Source organism: Pipistrellus hanaki (assembly GCF_964339955.1).
Source record: "Pipistrellus hanaki genome assembly, chromosome: 18".
NCBI lineage: Eukaryota > Metazoa > Chordata > Mammalia > Chiroptera > Vespertilionidae > Pipistrellus > Pipistrellus hanaki.
In genome coordinates, this window is record NC_140520.1 from 31843949 (window position 1) to 31865649 (window position 21701).

At 45.0% G+C, this 21701-nt stretch overlaps 1 protein-coding gene across 1 annotated transcript; it reads left to right on the forward strand.

Annotated features, from left to right (window-relative positions):
* The first annotated feature begins 1890 nt into the window (after positions 1-1890).
* ELK4 (ETS transcription factor ELK4) lies at positions 1891-21459 on the forward strand. The gene is made up of 6 exons (XM_084865902.1): positions 1891-2008; positions 13355-13570; positions 15008-15832; positions 16773-16889; positions 18477-18975; positions 19186-21459. Exons 2-5 carry the CDS (start codon positions 13364-13366, stop codon positions 18573-18575), a joined length of 1248 nt encoding a protein of 415 aa, XP_084722028.1. The 5' UTR covers positions 1891-2008; positions 13355-13363; the 3' UTR covers positions 18576-18975; positions 19186-21459.
* The last annotated feature ends 242 nt before the right edge of the window (positions 21460-21701 follow it).

The following is a 21701-nucleotide window of genomic DNA, read 5'->3' on the forward strand; positions in this document are numbered from 1 at the left end:
GGCCTGCAGACTGAAAGGTTCGATTCCAGTCAAGGCCATGTACCTCAGTTGCGGGTACATCCCCAGTAGGGGGTGTGCAAGAGGCAGCTGATCAATGATTCTCTCTCATTGATGTTTCTAACTCTCTTTCCCTCTCTATCCCTCTCTGTAAAAAATCAGTAATATATATATTTAAATGAATTTTACCCTGAATCCAGCTGTGGGTGGGGGAGGAATAAGGGACATCATTATTCACCAGGTGCCTGCTCTGTGCCACGTGATACCCTCAGCACATTAACATAGCCTGTATCTCTTCTAGTGTTCTCAGCAATGCTCATCATCACCTGCATTGTACCGGAGGAAGGGACTGAGGTTCAGAGAGGTTATTCAACTCACTGCAGGTCACACAGCTCGTGGTACATGGGTAGGCACAAGCAGCTCCCACACTGGCCTGTCTTTGGTTTCCTGTGAAGTAGAACAGGCAATCTATTTCGTGGAGGTTTTGTTCACAGTTCAGCTAATTGACTGGCACATCCTTTCAGCTGCTTAATTATTTAAGGAGCCTCTTGTACCACGTGTGACCTGTTCCTTAGGAATTATAGCTAATGAAAACCTTATGGGCTAGAGCAGTGTTTCCCAAACTTCTCTCATGATGAGAATCACCTGGTGGAATTGTTAAAATACAGATTCCTGAATCCCAACTAAGTGCTAAACTAGAATTTTTGGGAACATGTAGGTAAAATTGTATACTTAACTAATAGCACTATTAACTAGTGCTAATTGTATACTTAACTAGAATTTTTGGGAGCATATAGGTAAAATTGTATCACTAGTTAAGTATACAATTTTACCTATATGTTCCCAAAAATTCTAGTTTAGCACTTAGTTGGGATTCAGGAATCTGTGTTTTAACAATTCCACCAGGTGATTCTCATCATGAGAGAAGTTTGGGAAACACTGGGCTAGAGGCTCTGCAGGGTGATGTATGCACCTGATCTCCTTTCATTAGTACAAGTGTAAGCGGTGGCGCTTTCTCCGTGTTATAGGTGACTAGCTGTCTTGGGAGGTGAAGAAAGTTGCTAAGATCACCGAGTTAATGCGTGTGTGTGTGTGTGTGGGGGGGGGGTAGACTGTAAAACGCCGCGGGAAAAAGTGTTAGATATCGGGACTGTCCCGCCAAAAGCGGGACGATGTGGTCACCTTAGGAGAGCCAGGACTGGACTCAGGTCTGACCCCAATGGCACCCGCGCCCCATGGGTCAGTCCCCAGGCTAGAGAGCCTCAGGGCGGCGGATTTAACATTTATCCAGTGTCTGCGGTGTCCCGGGACCGGGCACGTGGAAGGGGGAGCTGCGGTGGCGCCAACTTCTCCGTCCTCGCCGCGGGGGCGAAGGCGGTTAGGGCAGCACCCGGCTGGGCAGGGAGAGACGCGGTCCCTGGGGGCGCCGGGCGCGCCACCCTCCCCCGGGCGGGAGGAACACGGGCCGGCGGCCCAGGCTCCGGCGGCGGCGGAGGTGCGGAGGGATCGGGTCCGCGCCTCGCACACCGCGGGGCAGAGAGTGGCGAGTCAGAGGAGCCAAGGCAAACGCCGGCCCGCGCAACCGGGCGCACCGGGCAGGGGCGGGCGAGGCTCGGACCCCCGGGGAGCGGCGCCCGCGGCCACGCCCCTAGAAGTGACGCGGCGGCTACGGCGTCCGGGAGGGGCCCGCGCCGCAGGGGGGTTTACGACGGGCGGCGGCCGGGGCGACTGGCAGAGCGGCGGCCCGGAACGCGGAGCGCGCGCCCGCCCGCGTTTAGCGGCCCGACGAGAACCGCGCGCGGGGGCGGCAGGGCGGGGCGCAGGGAGATGCGGGCGGCCGCCGGCACCGGGCAGGCTGGGCTCGGCCGCCGCAGCCGCCTTGTCCGGCTCCGTCGCGGGGGCCGCCGTGGCTGCCGCGCCGTCCCCGAGGTGCCGGCGTGAGGAGGCGGCGGGCGGAGAGCGGCGTCCTGCGGGAGACGGAGACCCGGAGGGAGCCCCGCGCGCGTCCTCGGTGAGCGGCGCGCCCCGTCGGGGTCTCGCGGACGCCGCCCTGGGAGCGCGGAGCGGGGCCGGGGGGCGGCGGGCTCCCCTGGGACCCTCCGCGGCGCTGCCCCTCGGGGTCCCGCCTGCCCCGCGGCGCGCGCAGGTGGACCCGCTGCGCCCATCCGCTCGCGTCGCCCCTGATTTGGTCCAGCGGGTCCCGCGGGCGCAGGGGGCGGTGGTTTGTTTGTTTGTTTTTGTTTGTTTTGCGGGGGGAGGGGGCGCCCAGCGGGGCCGTCGGGCCCCAGTGGCAGGAAGTCGGAAACTGAAAGTGCAGTCACTCGGCGCTCCCCGGGCCCGTGCGGCGGGCGCTTCCTCCGGACTTTGATCTTCCCCGCGGCGCACGGTCCCCGCTGCCGCCTCCGCCCCGCGAGCTCGCGTTCATCCGGTGTCGAGTTTCGTGTCTTTCCCTACTTCTCGCGCCTGCAAACCTCCTCCCCCTTCACTTTCCGCTTCGCGTGGGAGCGGGGCCAGGAACTTCTTCATGCCTAGGAAGATCCCTTGGGGTCATCTTTTTTAGGTAAGATGACCATTCGTCCCGCTTTTGGCGGGACAGTCCCGATTCCCAACAATTTGTCCCGCGGCGTTTTAAAAAAGTCCCGATTTTTTTTTTTTTTTAAGGATTCTTTCCAAAAATCGGGACTTTTTTAAAACGCCGCGGGACAAATTGTTAAAAATCGGGACGTCTGGTCACCTTACTTTTAACTGGCTCTGCTGGGAAAGAAGAGGTTTTGTTTGGGGGGAAAGATGCGCGTACAGTTGGCGATGATCCAGCTGATTGCTGTTTGGAGTTTAAATATAAAGACGGAGTTGTAGTCTTCAGGACGGTTCAGCCCATCTCTCAGGTGAATGGGTCGGATCTTCCCTCCGCACTGCTTGCAAAGCAAAACTTGGTGCTTCCACATTGAAGACTGTCAGAGGTGTTTTCGTTAAAATGTAGTTAGGATTCAATCCCTCCCTCCAGCTCTCTCTTTGATTTTATTTAAGCATTAAAGTTATATAAGTGGAATTCATGACATTCCTAGGGAACTATTGTCTTCCAGTTGTATTGTAACATAGCAGTATACTTTAAAAAATATATTTTATTGTTTTTTTACATAGAGGAAGGGAGAGGGATAATCAGAAACATCGATCAGCTGCCTCCTGCACACCCCTCCCCCACTGGGGATGTGCCCGCAGCCAAGGTACTTGCCCTTGACGGGAATTGAACCTGGGACCCTTTTAGACACTATCCATTGAGCCAAACTGGTTAGGGTGCAGTATACTTTTACTTTTAGTAATATTCTCTTAGTATAGGCTACTGTACAGTTAGACAGCTGGTTACTTTTTGACAACGACAATGTTTTGACTCAAGACAAGTCTTGATACATTTTATAATCCGGTGTTTTCATTTAAGCAGCCCGCTGAATTTGGAGACATTTCTTTTTCTGGGTCTTAGCTACTGTTTCTGAAAAAAAAGTTGGGCTGTGGGTCACCACAGCAACTGGACTTTGTGTATTATAAACATATTTAGGGTGGAAAAGTTGTCATTTAATAGAGACTTCCTTTCCCTAATAGCTTATTTCAACATGCTCCCTCTTTCATTGTAGCTCAGGGATTTGTCTACTGTCTTGGAAGTGTTAAGGTAGAATCAGTTGAGTTTTCACCATTTAGCCTCTCAAAAACCAGATTCCTTAATTTGGATCAGATGTTTTCCTCCCTCATATTTCTTAAAAAAAACCCCCAAAACAATAAACTTTTAAAACTGTAATTGTAGGAAATGAGATTTTCGTGAGAAGAAAAATAAAGGGTTGTTTTTATTTTTTTGATTGGTAGGTGGCAAGAATAAAAGTATATTTTTTGACCCTTCATGTCACCTTTGTAATTTTAAAACGGTCTTCTGAAATCTTTTCCTTTTAGTTCTCTTCTATGACCGAGGAACTAAAATGAAGACATTGAACTTAACCTTATACCCAGAGGTCCCCCAACTTTTCAAACAAGGAATAACCTGGTATCAAAATTGAGTGAATAAAATGTTTCTTTAAAGTGCCCTCTGGCCGGGACCGGTTTGGCTCAGTGGATAGAGCGTCGGCCTGCAGACTGAAAGGTCCCGGGTTCGATTCCGGTTGAGGGCATGTACCTTGGTTGCGGGCACATCCCCAGTAGGGGGTGTGCAAGAGGCAGCTGATCGATGATTCTCTCTCATCGATGTTTCTAACTCTCTATCCCCCTCTCTTCCTCTCTGTGAAAAATCAATAAAATATATTTAAAATAAATAAAGTGCCCTCTGAAGATATGCATTGTATGTTTGTGGGATTTTGTTTTTGTTTTTTGCAGTACCTCAGTCCAAAACCACAATGCCATTTCTTTTATTCTCACAGCCGTCTATCCCAGCATTTTCCACAGCAGTTAGGTTCTGCCTTAAAATCTCAAACAGCCGAGTACGCTCGCTCCCCAGTAACCAGCCTGTAAAAGCACAGGCACCTCGGAAACACCTGTACTTGGGAAACTCCCCTTGGCTCAGAGGCACCTGCGTGCTCACCGTGGCGCTGTTGATGTTGTTCTGTCTTTGCACGTACAGCTTGGCTGTTACAAATCTGTGCGGCTCAGGTATGATCTACATGAGAGGTATCAAGACTCTAGGATTTGGTTTTGGGACTTTTTCCCAAAACAAGGAATTATAGGCACCACATTTGTAGTAATCTTTACTTTCTTCTTCCCTTCCCGTCTTCCCTTCTCCCTCCCCCATCTTTCCATCACCATGATCATTGAATTCGAACATTCACACTTCTCCTATAAGCATTATTTTTTTAAAAATTTTTATTAATTTCCGAGAGGAAGAGAAGAGAGAGAGAGAGAGAGAGAGAGAGAGAGTAACATCAATGATGAAAGAGAATCATTGATCGCCGCCTCCTGCACGTCCCCTACTGGGGATTGATCGAGACTGCAACCCAGGCACATGCCCTGACTGGAATGGAACCTAGGACCCTTCAGTCTGCAGGCTGACGCTCTAGCCACTGAGCCAAACCAGCCAGAGCTATAAGCATTCTTGATAATGAAGATGATACCTGGAATTGTAGAGACACTTTCTTTGGCTTAGCTAAAACTTACTAGGGCAGTGGTCGGCAAACCTCAGCTCACACGAGCCACATGCGGCTCTTTGGCTCCTTGAGTGTCGCTCTTTCACAAATACCACGGCCTGGGCGAGTCTGTTTTGAAGAAGTGGTGTTGGAAGAAGTTTAAGTTTAAAAAATTTAGCTCTCAAGAGAAATTTCAATCGTTGTACTGTTGATATTTGGCTCTGTTGACTAATGAGTTTGCCGACCACTGTACTAGGGAGTAGTTTTAACAGGTTTAGAGTAACAAGCAGTTGTTTAAATGGGAAACACATGTAAGTTAAAAAGTAACTTACCTTGAACGCATCAGAAGAAGGCCTCTCTGGTAAACTGGGAGAAATAACAGGCAAACCTCCTCTTATGCCCCCCAGTGCTTGATGGATAGAATATAAGCTACTGTTTGAACCCAGCTTAAGGGAGACTTTGGGAAACTGGTTTCTAGTGGGCTTTGTTACTTAGCATTAAAGTAGCACTTCATAGTTGTAGGTTATTTAGTATCTAATATGTAATAGTTCTTTACACCGGACTGGCCAGGTGTGGATGCTTTTGTCCATGAAGGGACTACTTTTCCTAATGAACAGCTGGTGACCTGTGGTGAAAGGGAGTTGGATTCCTGGCTTCAGCTTCTCCATGAACTCGGGAACTGTGGGAGGCATCTCCCCCTTTCTGTTCTTGGCTATTTCCCCTCCTCTGCTTTTGGGTGACAGTACCTCTACATAACCGGCTTTCAACATGATAACTCTGAGGGTAGTTGGGGGACATTTTGAGTGTCTCAGAAAAGTTAATAGGAACCCAACTATTTTCCACTTCAGGTCCTTATCTCTGCTCCTTTTTGGGAGCATGCATGGGTGACTCCTAAGGATCCTGGCCTCTATGAATTATACCTTACTAGAGGCCGGGTACACAAAATTCGTGCACTTAGGGAGGGAGTTCCCCTCAGCCTGGATTTCGAGAGGGCGCAGGCCAGGCCTAGCGACCCCACTGGTACACAATCGGAGCTGGGGAGGCACATGGGAGGTTGGGCAGCTAGGAGGGACTGTGGGCATGTCCGACCCATCTCCCCCAGTCCCAATCAGCCAGACCCCAGCAGCAAGCTAACCTACCGGTCAGAGTATCTGCCACCTGGTAGTCAGTGCACGTCATAGCAACTGGTTGACAAGTCGACTGCCCCCCTGGTGGTCAGTGCACATCATAGAGAGCGGTTGAATGGCCTTAACATATCATAGCATATTACGCTTTGATTGGTTGAACAGATGACTGGACACTTGGCATATTAGGCTTTTATTATATAGGCTTGGATTGAGCTGCTCATTAACTATAAACATTACAAAAGGCAGGCCTACCTTTTGTAATGTTTATAGTTAATGTTTTTAACATCTGTTGAGATATAATTCACATACCATAAAATTCACCTACCTAGAATGTAAAATTAAATGCTTTTAGTTTATTCACAGAGTTGTGTAACCACCACCACCATCTACGTTTAGAATAATTTAAATCACTCCATTAGTAGTCACTCTCCACTCTTCTTCCCAACCATCTTCATCCCTCAGCAACTGATCTGCTTTCTATGTCTAATAGATTTGCCTGTTCTGGACATTTTATATAAATGGGATTACACAATACCTGTCCTTTTGTGTCTGGCTTCTTTCATTTAGCCTAATGTTTTCAAGGTTTATCCACATTGTAGTATGTATCAGTACTTCATCCTGTTTTCTGGCTGGATAATATTCTACCGTATGGTTGTGTTACATTTTGTTTATACAATTATTAGTTGGTGGACATCTGGGTTCTTTCTACTTTTTGGATATTATGAGTAATGCTGTTGTGAACATTCCTGTTCAAGTGTCTGTGTAGACATACATTTCCATTTTTCTTGGGTCTGGAGCTAAGGGTGGAATTGCTGGGTCCTGAAGTAACTCTGTATTTAGCATTTTAAGAAACATCAAAACTGTCTTTCTTGTGGCTATACCATTTTACATTCCCACCTATAATGTATGAGGGTTTCACTTCCTCCACATCCTTGCTAACACTTGTTACTGTCTGTCTTTTTAATTACAGCTATCCTACTAAGAATTATGTGGTATCTAAGATGGTTTTAATTTTTATTTCCCTAATAAGTAATGATATTGAGCATCTTTTCATGTGCATATTGGTCATTTGTCCATCTTTGGGGAAATGTCTTTTCAAATCCTTTATTTTTCTGTGTTTTCTTTTCTTCTTTAATTGTAAGAGTTCTTTATAATTTTTTTATATAGGTCTCTATGATTTGAAAATATTTTCCCCATTCTACAGATTGTCTTCTTGATGATATTTTTTGCAGCACAATAAAGTTTCATTTTTATTATTATTACTTTAAATAATAATTTATTGTTGAAAGTATTACCCATGTCTCCTTTTTTTTTCTCCCATTGACCCCCTCCAGCCCGCCCCAGGCCCTCACTGCCCCATATCTGCATGGCCTCATCTGTGTCCAAGGGCCATGCAGATATGCATACAAGGTCCTTGGCTGATTACCTCCCACCCAACCCACCTCCCCCGCCTTCCCACTGAGATTGCGCCCTCTGTTCCATGCTTCCATGTCCCTGCATCCACTCCGTTCATCAGGTTATTTTGTTACTTAGCTTCCACATATGAGTGCAATCATGTCATACTTAACATTCTCTAACTGACTTATTTCATTTAGCATGCCGCTCTCCAGGTCCCTCCATGCTGCTCAAAGGGTAAAAGAGTCTTCTTTTTACTGTGCAGCACAGAAGTTTTGAGTTTTTTGTAGTATTTTAATGGCTTGACTTAATAGTTTTCAAGTCCTATCCCGATTCATTGAGATCTCATTTCTAGATTTAAAAAAGGAAGTTTTTTTTTTTGTTTGTTTGTTTTTTTGTGTGTGGGTTGGTATTGTTCAGTTACGGGCTTCTTAGATGTGCCAATATGTATTTGGCCAGAGTTTTTTGCCCTAAAGAATTCTTCCTGTTAAACAAGGTGTTTTGAAGTTTTATGAGAAAAATAACTTTGTGCAAGCAGTTCCTTGCTGCTCCATTGCCTAAACCAGTGGTTTTCGGTGGGTTGGCTTTGTACCCTGGGGGAACATTGGCAGTGTCTGAGGGCATCTTTGGTTGTCACAGGTGGGCAGGAGGTGCTACAGGCACCTGGTGGGTAGAGGACAGAGATTCTGCTAAACAATGCACAGAACAGCTTCCAGGAACAAAGAATTGTCTGGCCCAGAATGTCAGTAGTTGGGAAACTCTGACCTAACTAGGGAGGTCCTAAAACTTGGGATATTGAAGGATTTTTCAGCTCATGTCTTGATAATGAAATAAAGGTTACTAATCAAATTAAAGGTGGATTGCCCAGGCCAATGTGGCTGGGTTGGTTGGGCATGGTACCGTGCAAGGAAAGGTTGCTGTTTGATTCCTGGTGAGGACACCTGCCTGGGGTTGTGGGTTCGATCCCCAGTAGGAGGCGTACAGAGGCAGTCAATTGATGTTTCTCTCTCACATGGATGTTTTTGTCTCTCCCGCTGCCTTCCTCTCTCTCTAGAAATTAACAAACGATTCTTAAATAAATAAATAAATGGCGGATCTATGCGGAGAAAACCCCTGTGGGCAGATAGATGGTGACAGAATTTGCAGGTGAAATCAGGGAACATTTTGCCCAATTTTCAGTGCTGCCAATTTATATGTAAATTATATTTGTGATAATGGAAACCATTTGAAGGAGAAATACCAGTGGAGCAGAAGTGGATTATTCTATACCCCCGGGCCACACTGAGACACACACATACACATCCTGGCAAATAAATCAACTGGGCTGATTAAGATAGATGCCGGGATGGTGGTCTCCTCAGAGAATACGACAATGAGCTTGTACGATAAATTTAATAACAGGGATACTCTAGTGATTGGCAGGCGTCAGGCTGCTCCTATAATTTATGGAACTGGCTTTGTCTCCCAAGCAAGACTTCCCTTAAGCAGTGTGGCATGATTGTGCGTTTAGACTCTGGATTCCACTGCCTAGGTTTAAGTCTCAGCTCCATCGTTTGCTTGTGTGATCTTAGACAAATTATTTAGCTCTTATATGAATCCGGTTTTTTTCTTTATTATTAAAGTATTACATACGTATCCTTATCCTCCCATTGCCTCTCACCCCCATTCACCACTCATGCCCTCACCCCTCTGGTGTCTGTATCCATTGGTTAGGCTTATATACATGCATACAAGTCCTTTGGTTGACCTCTCCCTTACCCCCACCCTCCCCTACCTTCCCTCTGAGGTTTGATGGTTCTGTTTCTGGATCGGTTTTTGTTTATCAGTTTATGTTGTTCATTATATTCCCCAAATGAGTGAGATCATGTGATATTTATCTTTCTCTGACTGACTTATTTTTTTAATATATATTTTAATTTTTTTACAAAGAGGAAGGGAGAGGGATAGACAGAAACATCAATGAGAGAGAAACATTGATCAGCTGCCTCCTTCACACCCCCTACTGGGGATGTGCCCACAACCAACGTACATGCTTTTGACTGGAATCGAACCTCGGACCCTTCAGTCCACAGGCTGATGCTCTATGTACTGAGTCAAACCAGTTAGGGCTGACTGACTTATTTCGCTTAGCACAATGCTCTTCAGGTCCATCCACGGTGTTGCAAATGGTAAAAAGTTCCTTCTTTTTTACCATAGCATAGCACTCCATTGTGTAGATGTACCACAGTTTTTTAATCCACTCATCTGCTGATGGGCACTTAGACTGTTTCCAAATCTTAGCCATGGTAAATTGTGCCGCTATGAACCTAGGGGTGCATATATCCTTTCTGATTGGTGTTTTTGGTTTCTGTGGATATATTCCTAGAATTATTATTACTGAGTCAAATGGAAGTTCCATTTTTAGTTTTTTGAGGAACCTCCATACTGTTCTCCACAGTGGCTGCACTAGTCTGCATTCCCACCAGCAGTGCACAAGGGTTCCCTTTTCTCTGCATCCTCACCAGCACCTGTTTGTTGATTTGTTGATGATAGCCATTCTGGCAGGTGTGAGATGGTATTGCATTGTCATTTCGATTTGCATCTCTTGGATGATTGGTGACTGTGAGCATGTTTTGATGTGTCTCTTAGCCTTCCTTATGTCCTCTTTCAAAAAGTATCTATTTAGGTCCGTTGCCCATTTTTTTGATTGGGTTGCTTATCTTCCATTTGTTAAGTTGTATGAGTTCCTTGAAAATGTTGGAGATTAAACCCTTATTGGAGATAACATTGGCAAATATGTTCTCCCCTACAGTGGGCTTTCTGGTTGTTTCATTGATAGTTTCTTTTACTGTGCAGAAGCTTTTTATTTTGAAATAGTCCCATTTGTTTATTTTCTCTTTAGTTTCCATTGCCCTAGGAGCTGTATTGGTGAAGATATTGCTTCGGCATATGTCTAAGATTTTGCTGCCTATGGATTCCTCTAAGATTTTTATGGTTTCCTATCTTACGTTTTAGTCCTTTATCCATTTGGAGTTTATTTTTGTGTATGGTGTAAGTTGTTGGTCTAATTTCATTTTTTTGCATGTACCTGTCCAATTTTCCAAACACCTTTTATTGAAGAGACTATCCTGACTCCATTGTAAGCTCTTGCTTCCTTTGTCAAATATTAATTGAGAATAGTGGTTTTGGTCGATTTCTGGGTTCTCTATTCTTTTTTTTTTTTTTTTAATAAATCCTTATTTTTCAGATTATTACAATTGTTCCTCTTCCCCCCCCCCCCCCATAGCTCCCCTCCACCTGGTTCTCACACCACCCTCTGCCCTTACCCCCTCTTCCCCACTGTCCTTATCCATAAGTGTATGATTTTTGTCCAGTCTCTTTCTGCACCCCCACACCCCTTTCCCCCCCAAGAATTGTCAGTCCACTCCCTTTCTATGCCCCTGATTCTATTATATTCACCAGTTTATTCTTTTCATCAGATTTTTTATTCACTTGATTTTTAGATTCACTTGATAGATATGTATTTATTGATCATAATTTTTATCTTTACCTTTTTTGTTCTTTCTCTTCTTAAAGAATACCCTTCAGCATTTCATAAAGTACTGGTTTGGCAGTGATGAACTCCTTTAGCTTTTTCTTGTCTGTGAAGCCCTTTATCTGACCTTCAATTCTGAACGATAGCTTTGCTGGGTAGAGTAGTCTTGGTTGTAGGTTTTTGCTATTCATCATTTTGAATATTTCTTGCCACTCCCATCTGGCCTGCATAGTTGAGAAATCAGCTGACAATCGTATGGGTGCTCCCTTGTAAGTAAATAATTTTTTTCTCTTGCTGCTTTTAATATTCTCTCTTTGTCTTTTGCTTTTGGCATTTTAATTATGATGTTTCTTGGTGTGGTGCTCTTTGGATTCCTTTTGTTTGGGGTTCTGTGTGCTTCCTGGACTTGTAGATCTATTTCTTTCACCAGGTGGGGGAAGTTTTCAGTCATTATTTCTTCATATAGGTTTTCAATATCTTGCTCTCTCTCTTCTTCTGGGACCCCATAATTCTGATGTTGGTATGTTTGAAGTTGTCCCAGAGGCTCCTTACACTATCTTTATATTTTTGGATTCTTTTTGCTTTTCTGGTTGAGTGTTTTTTGCTTCTTTGTTTTTCAAACCTTTGACTTGATATTTGTGATCCTCTAGTCTGCTGCTGGATCTCTGTATACTATTTTTTATTTCAGTCAGTGTATGCTTAATTTCTAGTTGGTCTTTTTTCATATCCTTGAAGGGTCTCACTAAATTTATCGGCCTTTTCTAGGAAATTCTCGAAAAACCTTATAAACGTGGTTTTGAACTCTATTTCCAGTCATTTGCTTTCCTCCATTTCTTTCATTTGTGAGCTTGGGTTGATAGAGTGGCTTTGTATGCTAGGTGTCCTATAGGGCCCAGTGGCTCAGCCTTCCCAGTTACCTGAGGTGGAAACTCTTGGTGCACCCCTTTGTGGGCTGTGTGCACCATCTTGTTGTATTTAAGCCTTGATTGTTGTTGGTATCACTGAGAAGAATTGACCTCCAGGCCAATTGGCTGTAAGGATCAGCTGTGTCTACAATGGGTGATCTTCTGTGCTGGAGACACCCTTATGAGGCAAGACTTGCTTCAATGGGGCTTTGGTGCTCACTGAGTCTTCCCCCTGAGTGTGTCCCTTATGGATCTGAGGAGTTGTAATCTGGAGGTCTTACTCTGACCCTTTGGTACACTGCCTCTTGGATCTCCAAGGAGGTGCTAATTTAGAAGCTATGTGGAGATCTGCAGACTTCTCTTCTTTGTTTGGATTTTGGAGGTGCCCAGATGAGGCCCAGCTGTGAAGCAGTGCAAGCTGCTGTGGGGTCTTGGGCCTTCTTTTGGATGTTCTGGGTCTCAGTGACTCAGCTGCAGTTTTTAGGTAAATTTATATTTCAAAGGACCAGGCCATTCATATGTGCACAGTTTGGATGGGGTAGAATCTCAGGGCAGAGCAAACAGCAATGGCTTCTGTTCAGCCCTGCCTGGATCTCAATGTTCCTTGGTAATTGCTGCAAGCACCTCTGAGAGAAAGCCGCCTTCGAGTTTCGCCCACGGCCAGACAGTCCAGTTTCTCCCCGAATGAGTTTAGGTCCCCAGAGTCTCACCCAGAACTGGAGTTCAGAGCAGTTGGGAGCTTTTGTTTCCCTCTCACTTGAAAATGTCAGCCACCTACACAGTTGCCAGCCCTCTTTGTGTGCTAGCATCCATACCTCTGCCTTTACTTCTGCAGTTCCTCCTAATCTCAGTGTGCTTTTCTCTTCCCTTCAGGTTGTAGAATTTCCACTCAGCCAGCCTTCCTGTGGTTCTGGATGATGTCTGTTTTGTCTTTTAGTTATAGTTTTGAAGTTGTTGTGCAAGGCAGCAAATTCAGGTGTTTACCTATGCCACCATCTTGGTTTCTCCTCTGGGTTCTTTATTCCATTGTTCTATATGTCTGTTCTTGTGCCAGTACCAGGCAGTTTGGAGAACAGTGGCTTTGTAATACAGCTTGATATCTGATATTGAGATCCCTCCTATTTTGTTCTTCTTTCTCAGGATTGCTGCAGCTATTTATGAATCAGTTTTTCCATAAATAAAATAAGGCTGCAATCATGTCTGTTGGGATGAACAGAAGTCATATATTTGGAGCACTTAAAACAGTGTCTGATGTACAGTGATCTGGGAGTGTCAGCTGCTAATGTTGTTGTGTCTCTCCCTGTGTGCCTCTTCCAGCTCATTGCTATGGACAGTGCTATCACCCTATGGCAGTTCCTCCTTCAGCTCCTGCAGGAGCCTCAGAACAAGCACATGATCTGCTGGACTTCTGACAACGGGGAGTTCAAGCTTCTGCAGGCGGAAGAGGTGGCTCGGCTCTGGGGGATTCGTAAGAACAAGCCTAATATGAACTACGACAAGCTCAGCCGAGCCCTCAGATACTATTATGTAAAGGTAATACACGCCCACCCGAGAACAAGAAGCATTCCTTCTCTTCTGTTCAGGTTATAGGTACAAAGATGCTGATTTATTTACTTAATTTTTAAAATCTCTCTATATAAAAGCCTAAGCGATCATTACAATGGGACGACCAGAATGACTGGTCGCTATGATGCACACTAACCACCAGGGGGCAGACATTCAACGCAAGAGTTGCCCCCAGCCCACAGGCCCCGATCACTGATGAGGCCTGCCAGCCTACTTCCTGGTCCCTCCCCCTAGTCTGCAGGTCTTGATCACCTGATTGGGGCTTAGCTCTGGGCTGGGATGGGGAACTGGGGGTGGGTGGTGGCAGATATAGGTGGCAAGGGAAAGATGAGGCGGGGAGGGGTGGAACCTGATCAGCCCTGATCGCCGGCCAGGCCTAGGGACCCCACCTGTGCATGAATTTTGTGCACCAGACCTCTAGTTGAGATATAATTGAAATAGTTTCAGGTATACAACATGATTTGATATTTGTTTCCATTGCAAAATGATCACTGTCATGGTTTATTTTAATCCAATTTATTTTATAACTTGAACAGTTTGGAATTAAGATGGGGGCTAGAAATGTTCCAGTTGTCTTTCTGCAAACTTATTCAGTACCCCACCCCATTGCACCTATTTTATTCCAAACAGTTGTCTGGAAAAGTAAGGATAGGGTTGAAATAAGGAAAAAGAAATTTGAGATTCTTGAAGATAAATATTATTTTGTATATCATGATTTACTTTAAAAATTGCCATAGGTACTTGTTTCTTAGCTTTACTTAGTTTTTACTTTTTAATTTAATCCAGAGAACACAATTAATGCATGCCTGTTTACCCATAGAATTGACTTCTTAGTTAAAATTTTTAAATTCTCATTTTGAATACACGTTGGGCCCTGAGGTAAAATAAGTGACTCAAATAGATAGAACTGGAATGGGAAGCCGAGATCTTTATTTCTTTCACCTTTAAGTGGTTGGTCTTATCAGCTTTGCTGTCTGAGATACGAGTAAAAGCAACAACTGGAGTTTTTGAAGGAAGTAGGAACCTTAGTAGAAGTGATGTTTTCAATTCCTTTTTGCTTACTCTGCATGTGTATGGCCTGTACCTTTGGACTTATTGTAGATTGTGTGTAGGTCAGCGATTTTTGACAATACAGGTCATTGGTTGAGAGCGTTAAGCAATTACGATCTGCTTTTATGTAATGTATTCAGTACAGTTGTTAATATGACATGTAAATGCTCTTAACTTACGCTCCACAGCAGTAGGCACTGTGGCGAGCGTGACTAGATAGTAACTTAGAGGATGTCGGATGAATTGGAGGCTTGAAGTAAACTGCTTGTCACACAGAAGACACCATTAGGTCAATATTTTTCACTCGAGATGTGATTATAAGAAAGTATAAGAATGCTTTTTATCTATCTACAGAATATCATAAAGAAGGTGAACGGTCAGAAGTTTGTGTACAAGTTCGTCTCTTACCCGGAGATTCTGAGCATGGACCCGATGAAGGTGGGCAGGATGGAGGGGGACTGCGAGGCCCTGAGCGCCGGTGAGGGCGGCTCCCGGGACGCGGAGAGCGGAGGGAAGGAGCGGCCCCCGCAGGCCGGTGCCAAGGCCTCCAGCCGCAACGACTACATCCACTCCGGCTTGTATTCCTCCTTTACCCTCAACTCTTTGAACGCCTCCAAGAGGAAGCTCCTCAAGTCTATAAAGATGGAGAACCCAGCCGAGAGACTGGCAGAGAAGAAATCTCAGAAGCCAGCACCGTCCGTCATTAAATTCGTAACAACGCCTTCCAGAAAGCCACCGGTGGATCCCGTCGCTGCCCCCGTTCCAGCGGGCGCCGGTGTTTCCCCATCTCCGGAGGAGACTCTCCAAGTGCTGGAGACGCTGGCCTCCCCCTCCCTGGAAGCCCCGGCCTTTCCCAGCACACCCGTCCCGTCCCCTTCCTTCCAGGAGCCCCCGAGATCACCCTCCCCGCCGCTCAGCTCCAACCCGGACATCGACACGGACATCGACTCCGTGGCCTCGCAGCCCGTGGGGCTGCCGGAGAGCTTGGCGCTGGAGCCCAGGGACCAGGACTCGGCCTTGCCGGGAAAGGACAGAACAAACAGCTCATCCAGATCCAAGAAGCCCAAGGGGTTGGAGCTGGCCCCCATCCTCCTGATCACGGGCAGCGACCCCAGCCCCCGGGGCATCCTGAGCCCCTCCCTCCCCACAGCGTCCCTGACGCCAGCACTGTTCTCACAGGTAGCTCTTTCCTTCTCTCCCGTGCCACCGTGGTTTGCGTTCACTCGCCTTCCCGAACGAAGCCAGGTTTATAACCTCAAGTTTTCATTCTGCTAGTTTGGTTTTTATTTTTAATTATTATTATTTTTAAAATATATTTTATTGATTTTTAACAGAGAGGAAGGGAGAAGGATAGAAAGCTAGAAACATCAATGAGAGAGAAACATCGACCAGCTGCCTCCTGCACACCCCCTACTGGGGATGTGCCCGCAACCAATGTACATGCCCTTGATTGGAATCGAACCTGGGACCTTTCATTCCGCAGACCGATGCTCTATCCACTGAGCCAAACCGGTTTCAGCTGCTATTTCGGTTTTTAAATGACCCCATGAAAGTCACCCAGTCCCTTATCTTGGTTAGGATCACCAACACAGAAGGTTTGGAGCACTGTGTTAAATAATTCATTGTTCTACAAGTAAGAAATATTTTGGCTTTCCACTTCCTTCTATAGAAAATAAGTATTCTTTCTCTCTCTCTCTCTCTCTCTCTCTCTCTCTCTTTTTTTCTCGTATAAAAATCTTACTAAAAACAAACAAACAGGGATAATCTCAACTTGCTTACGTGTAACATTTAAATGGATGGCTCGCTCACAGACCTTCTCATTATTAAGGAAAAACTACGTTTGTGACTCAGTTACCCGCTATTTTTCCATAGCTGAATTCAGATTCGTTTTTCTGTTTGAGAAAGACTCTACAAAAAATAGGTTAGAAAATATTTTGACTTTTATCTTTCTTAAGATGTAAAAAATAACTTTTGAGTATTTCCTCGTGATGAAATGTCAGACGCGGAGAGATTTACAGTGACGAGGACAGTATTTGGGTTCAGGGCTATGGTATTATCACCAGGATAAAGCATAAGCCCGATGCGCCGCTCAGTGAATGTTTTGCTTTGTGTGTTGCAGACGCCCATCTTACTGACTCCCAGCCCCTTGCTCTCCAGCATCCACTTCTGGAGCACCCTCAGCCCTGTCGCTCCCCTCAGCCCAGCCAGGCTGCAAGGTGCTAACACGCTTTTCCAGGTAAGTGGCGTAAAGCCCGTCTCTTGTAAGGGGGCATGGTGAACGGAGAGAGAGGCAGAAACACAGTATCCCCTTCTTTGGTTTAAGCATTATATAAAACTCCTATTTAATAAATATTCTTTACTACTTTTGGTTTTGAATTTCATATATTCATACAAACACACACACACAACATATATGTGTGTGTATGAATATATGTATGTGTATTTGTATGAATATCTGTGTGTTTACATGTTTTTCCTAATAAAAAAGGATTTCTACAGTTTAAAGTGATAAAAAACTGAATAGTCTCAAAATCTACAGTGATGAAATGTATGTGTGTGTGGAGGGGATTTTTTTGGGGAAAAAATAGAGAAAACTCTTGATAATGTATTAAATACTCCCATTTCCCCCTCAAAATATACATTTATTAACATTTTAAATATATTTTTTAAATGACTATTGCATTATCTCTTAAGCAAGATCTTAGGAAAAGTCTCACAGCTTTTAATTATTTTGCCCAGAACATCTAGACTTTATAACTGGTAGGCTTTCTTATGGTTGATTCGTTTACTATTTAGAGGTGACTCCCTGGAGGATTTTCTTATGTTTTTGTGATTTAACTCTTCATTAATTCTTATGAAAATGAAATGTTAAAGAAGAAAACAACTTAAAAATGCTCCTACTTCTGAATTTTTTGACAAAAAGTTCTAAATTATTGAGTAGAAAAAGTTGAGAATTTTCCTTGTTTCATTTTTCTTTGCCTCTTGCAAACTGGTGATTGCGTTATAGAGGGATCTGAGACCTTAAGCAAAGTCCTGCTCAGGTAGCTTCGGCCTAGAATCTCCTTCTAGAATTGGCCTCAGAATATATGATGGGGTGAGAATGGGGGGATGAGGACAAATATGTGATACCTTAATCAATAAAGAAATTTAAAAATACACATATATGATGGGGAACCCTCCTCTCCTATGAGCACCCTGTAACTGTTTGCACCGTTATAGAGTTAACAGGTGAGTGTCTCTTTCTGGACCTCTTTTGGACAGTCTGCGATTTGCTTTGTGATTGAATATACTCTGTAGGGTTATTTACCAACCTTTCTAAAACCTTCAACTGAAGTTAAATGCCATCCTGTGCACCTTAGGATATGAGGAAAGGTGTAGGTTTGTGCTTTGCATTCCATCAGGGCAAGCTGAAGAGTATTAATATTTAATATTCTTTTCTTTTTATTTATTTTTAATTTTTATTGATTTCAGAGAGGAAGGGAGAGGGGGAGAGAGAAACATCAAAGATGAGAGCGGATCATTGATCAGCTGCCTCCTGCATGGCCCACACTGGGGATCCAGCCTGCAGCCCCGGCCTGTACCCTGACCGGAACTGAATCTCGACCTCCTGGTTTATAGGTTGATGCTCACGCCAGCTGGGCAACATTCTTTTCTTTAAAGTTTTGTTACAACATCATCCTCTTTCATGATAAACAGTTACTGCGTTTGTCCTATGAGCCACTGCTGATGGTTGTCATCTTCTGGCTCAGGAAACATAGAAGGGACAGAAAGTGAACGTTCGGTTGAGTCAAAGGATGACAATGTATTCTCTTTTCTTTCTCAGTTTCCTTCTGTTCTGAACAGTCATGGGCCGTTCACTCTGTCTGGCCTGGATGGGCCTTCCACCCCTGGCCCCTTTTCCCCAGATCTACAGAAGACATAACGACGCACTTGCAGAAAGAGAGAACCAAGGAATAAAGAGACAGAGGGCCACTCCACACGATTGCCTTCAGAGTGAGTGGCGGACAGTTGCACAGTGCTGGTAACAGACTCTCGTGGTTTTTGCTATTCCCGTCAAAATGCCTTTTTAGGATTCCCTTCCAAGAAGACTCAAGTTGGACTGTGTTTAACAATGCCTTAAGTGGAGTCTGAACTCCACCTTCCTCTTTTTCTTTCTTTTATTTTTCTAACAAAAACTTGAGCTTTGTGTTAAGGAAATGTTTGGTGGGGTTTAGCAGCTAGCTATGTTTTGCCAGAGTAGTTAAGAACAAAGTTATTCCTTCTGCCTTCTTGAGACCCTTTGGTCAGGGAAAAAAAATCATGCTTTGAGCATATTATTTAAAGTAGGGGTGTCGAACTCAATCAGAGAAGGGGCCAAAATCTAAAATCCAGCCTAAATCGCGGGCTGAATGGTTTACTGAACAGTCATAAACTGACAATGTCATAAACTGACAGCGGAGTGCAGTGATGACAGCGCGGTGCGGGCCACATTGCAAGGCCTGGTGGGCTGGATTTGGCCCGCGGGCCTTGTGTTTGACACATGTGATTTAAAGAAATATTAGTTAAACGAAATTGGCCATTTCTCTAAGACTAAGTGTCCTTTGTTGGATAACGAGAAGTGAGCTATGCATAAACAGGAGAGGAAAAAGACATTTCTGTCCACACGGAGGAAGACCGGAGCAGTGCTCTGGATTGCTGTGGAGTCTGACCAATGAGAAGTAACTCTGCGGAAACGCCTCCTACTTACATGTTTGTTCAGGAGGGTCTCTCAGCCACACGTGTGCGATCTTGTCTGGGCCTGTCTACAGAGCGTGGAGCTAGTCCGTTTCAGCAGACGGAGACTTTTCAACCTGGGGTTTAACACAGTTTGCGACAGCCAGTGAGAAGAGGGGGCCCCGTCTCCAGCACAGAAAAGTTGGCTGCTCACGGCGGGGTGTTCCAGTCCCACATCCGTGGGCGACGCTTTTAGGAGAATAAGCCCGGGTTTTGAGATTTGGAGGCATCTCTGAGTAAAAGATCCAGGTGAATAACTTGAAACAGCATCTGTGGCCTTTCCCAGTTCAAGGATACATCCCTGTACGAAGGACCCTTTCTCGTTTCTGTTCCTGGCGCCTCATTTTCTACCGTATGCTGATCTTCCTTTAAATGTGAGGTTAAGAGAGGCTGTGACAGTTGTGAAATTGTAATTAGAAAGGTGAAAAGCCTCCAGATCCGCAGTAAGGTAAAGGTGTGCTGATGTCTTTGTATGGTTCTTTTTAAATCAGGGAGGAGCAGAATTCCTTTGGGAATTCCCATGCACAGGAATTAGATGGTCCTCATTAGTAGGGGAAAATTCGGGCCTTTGTCTCAAGAGTACCAAATTTATAAAATACTCCTGTCCCCGAGATGTGCGGTAGCCGTGTTGAGAGGTCGTGGTGTTCAGCAGTGATGCAGGCAGACTTCCCAGACTTCCCCCTCCTCCTCCCCCCACCCTGCATCATTTATTCCGCATGCCTGTTTGAAGGTGGACCTCTCAGCAGCACTTTGGAATAGTTTTCTTAGGTTAACATTTTGTACATTGAATAAGTACATTTAAAAATATATATATTTTATTGATTTTTTTACAGAGAGGAAGGGAAGAGGGATAGTTAGAAACATTGATGAGAGAGAAACATTAATCAGCTGTATTCTGCACCCTCCCCACTGGGGATATGCCCACAACCAAGGTGTACATGCCCTTGACCGGAATTGAACCTGGGACCCTTCAGTAACAGGCTGATGCTCTATCCACTGAGCCAAGCCAGTTAGGGCAATAAGTAAATATTGATGGGTTGACTGAATTAGATATTTAAAATTGTGGAAGCACAAAACATATCTTTTGGAATTAAAGGAGAAAAGCCATTGGTTTGTTTTCCCAGATGCTCTCTTTAATAATGAACTGTTTCAGCACAGGGGTGCCTGGGAAGCGAGGACACCATTGGAACTGATTCAGAGCAACTTCCTAGGAACGAGGGTTGGTGAACCCTCGGTCCATAAACCTATCCTGGAGGCCTCTGAGTGGTGTGGGCCTCTAGGAGGCTGATGGTGACCTGCTTTCTCTGTGAGATCCATTAATCTGGGACGCTCGTGTGTGTGTGTGTGTGTGTGTGTGTGTGTGTGCTTTTTTAAATGAAAGTTTACAACCTTCGCTCAAGTTCTATTTGTAAACTACCTCCACCCTGGAGATGTCTCAGCTTCATATATTTTTTTAACATCCATGGAGTGACATGCCACTGCGGACCAGCACACTGGAGGGACTTCCATTTGGTAGCTGCCGCTGGTATCCATCGCGAGTCACTTTGCCAGGATGAATGCTGGTGGGCAGAGGTAGCCTGAGTTTAGATCGGGGAGTGGCTGCATGAGTCTTTTGAGACATCTGCTGCGATGATCTTAGCTCTTTGTCTGCCCTGGTCCATATCTACTCAGTTGTTTGCTGGAAACTGTTTAACTGCCAGGCTCTCTGAAGGGGAGAAGAAGCCCTTCTCTGTAGCATTTGCTGATTCCCTTGTGCGAGTTCTCCCCGTAGGGCTGATCTTAGCGACCACGTTGGAGCTGGGAAGGGATGCGCACAGCCGTGCCCTCAGCCAGCAGCCCGCTGCCTTCCTCCCTGCCTGGGGTGGTGGATTTTCACATAGCTTCTAAAGCATTCTGTTTTTCACATGCTGATTTTTAAAAATACAAAATTAAAACCACATGTCTGACTTCAGTAATCTTTTTTCTCATGGTTTGTCACAGTGCTTTTGTGATGTTAAGTTTCTCATGGCATATTTTGTGTGTTCAAACAAAGGTGGAAACTGCCATTGATTTTTTTTTTAAATTTTGTTTTTAATTCTATTTTATTGATTTTTTTTTTTTTTTCACAGAGAGGAAGGGAGAGGGATAGAGAGTTAGAAACATTGATCAGGTGCCTCCTGCACACTCCCCACTGGGGATGTGCCCGCAACCAAGGTGTACATGCCCTTGACCAGAATGGAACCCGGGACCCTTGAGGGCACAGGCTGATGCTCTGTTCACTGAACTTAACTGGTAAGATAGTCTCCAGCTTCTTGGT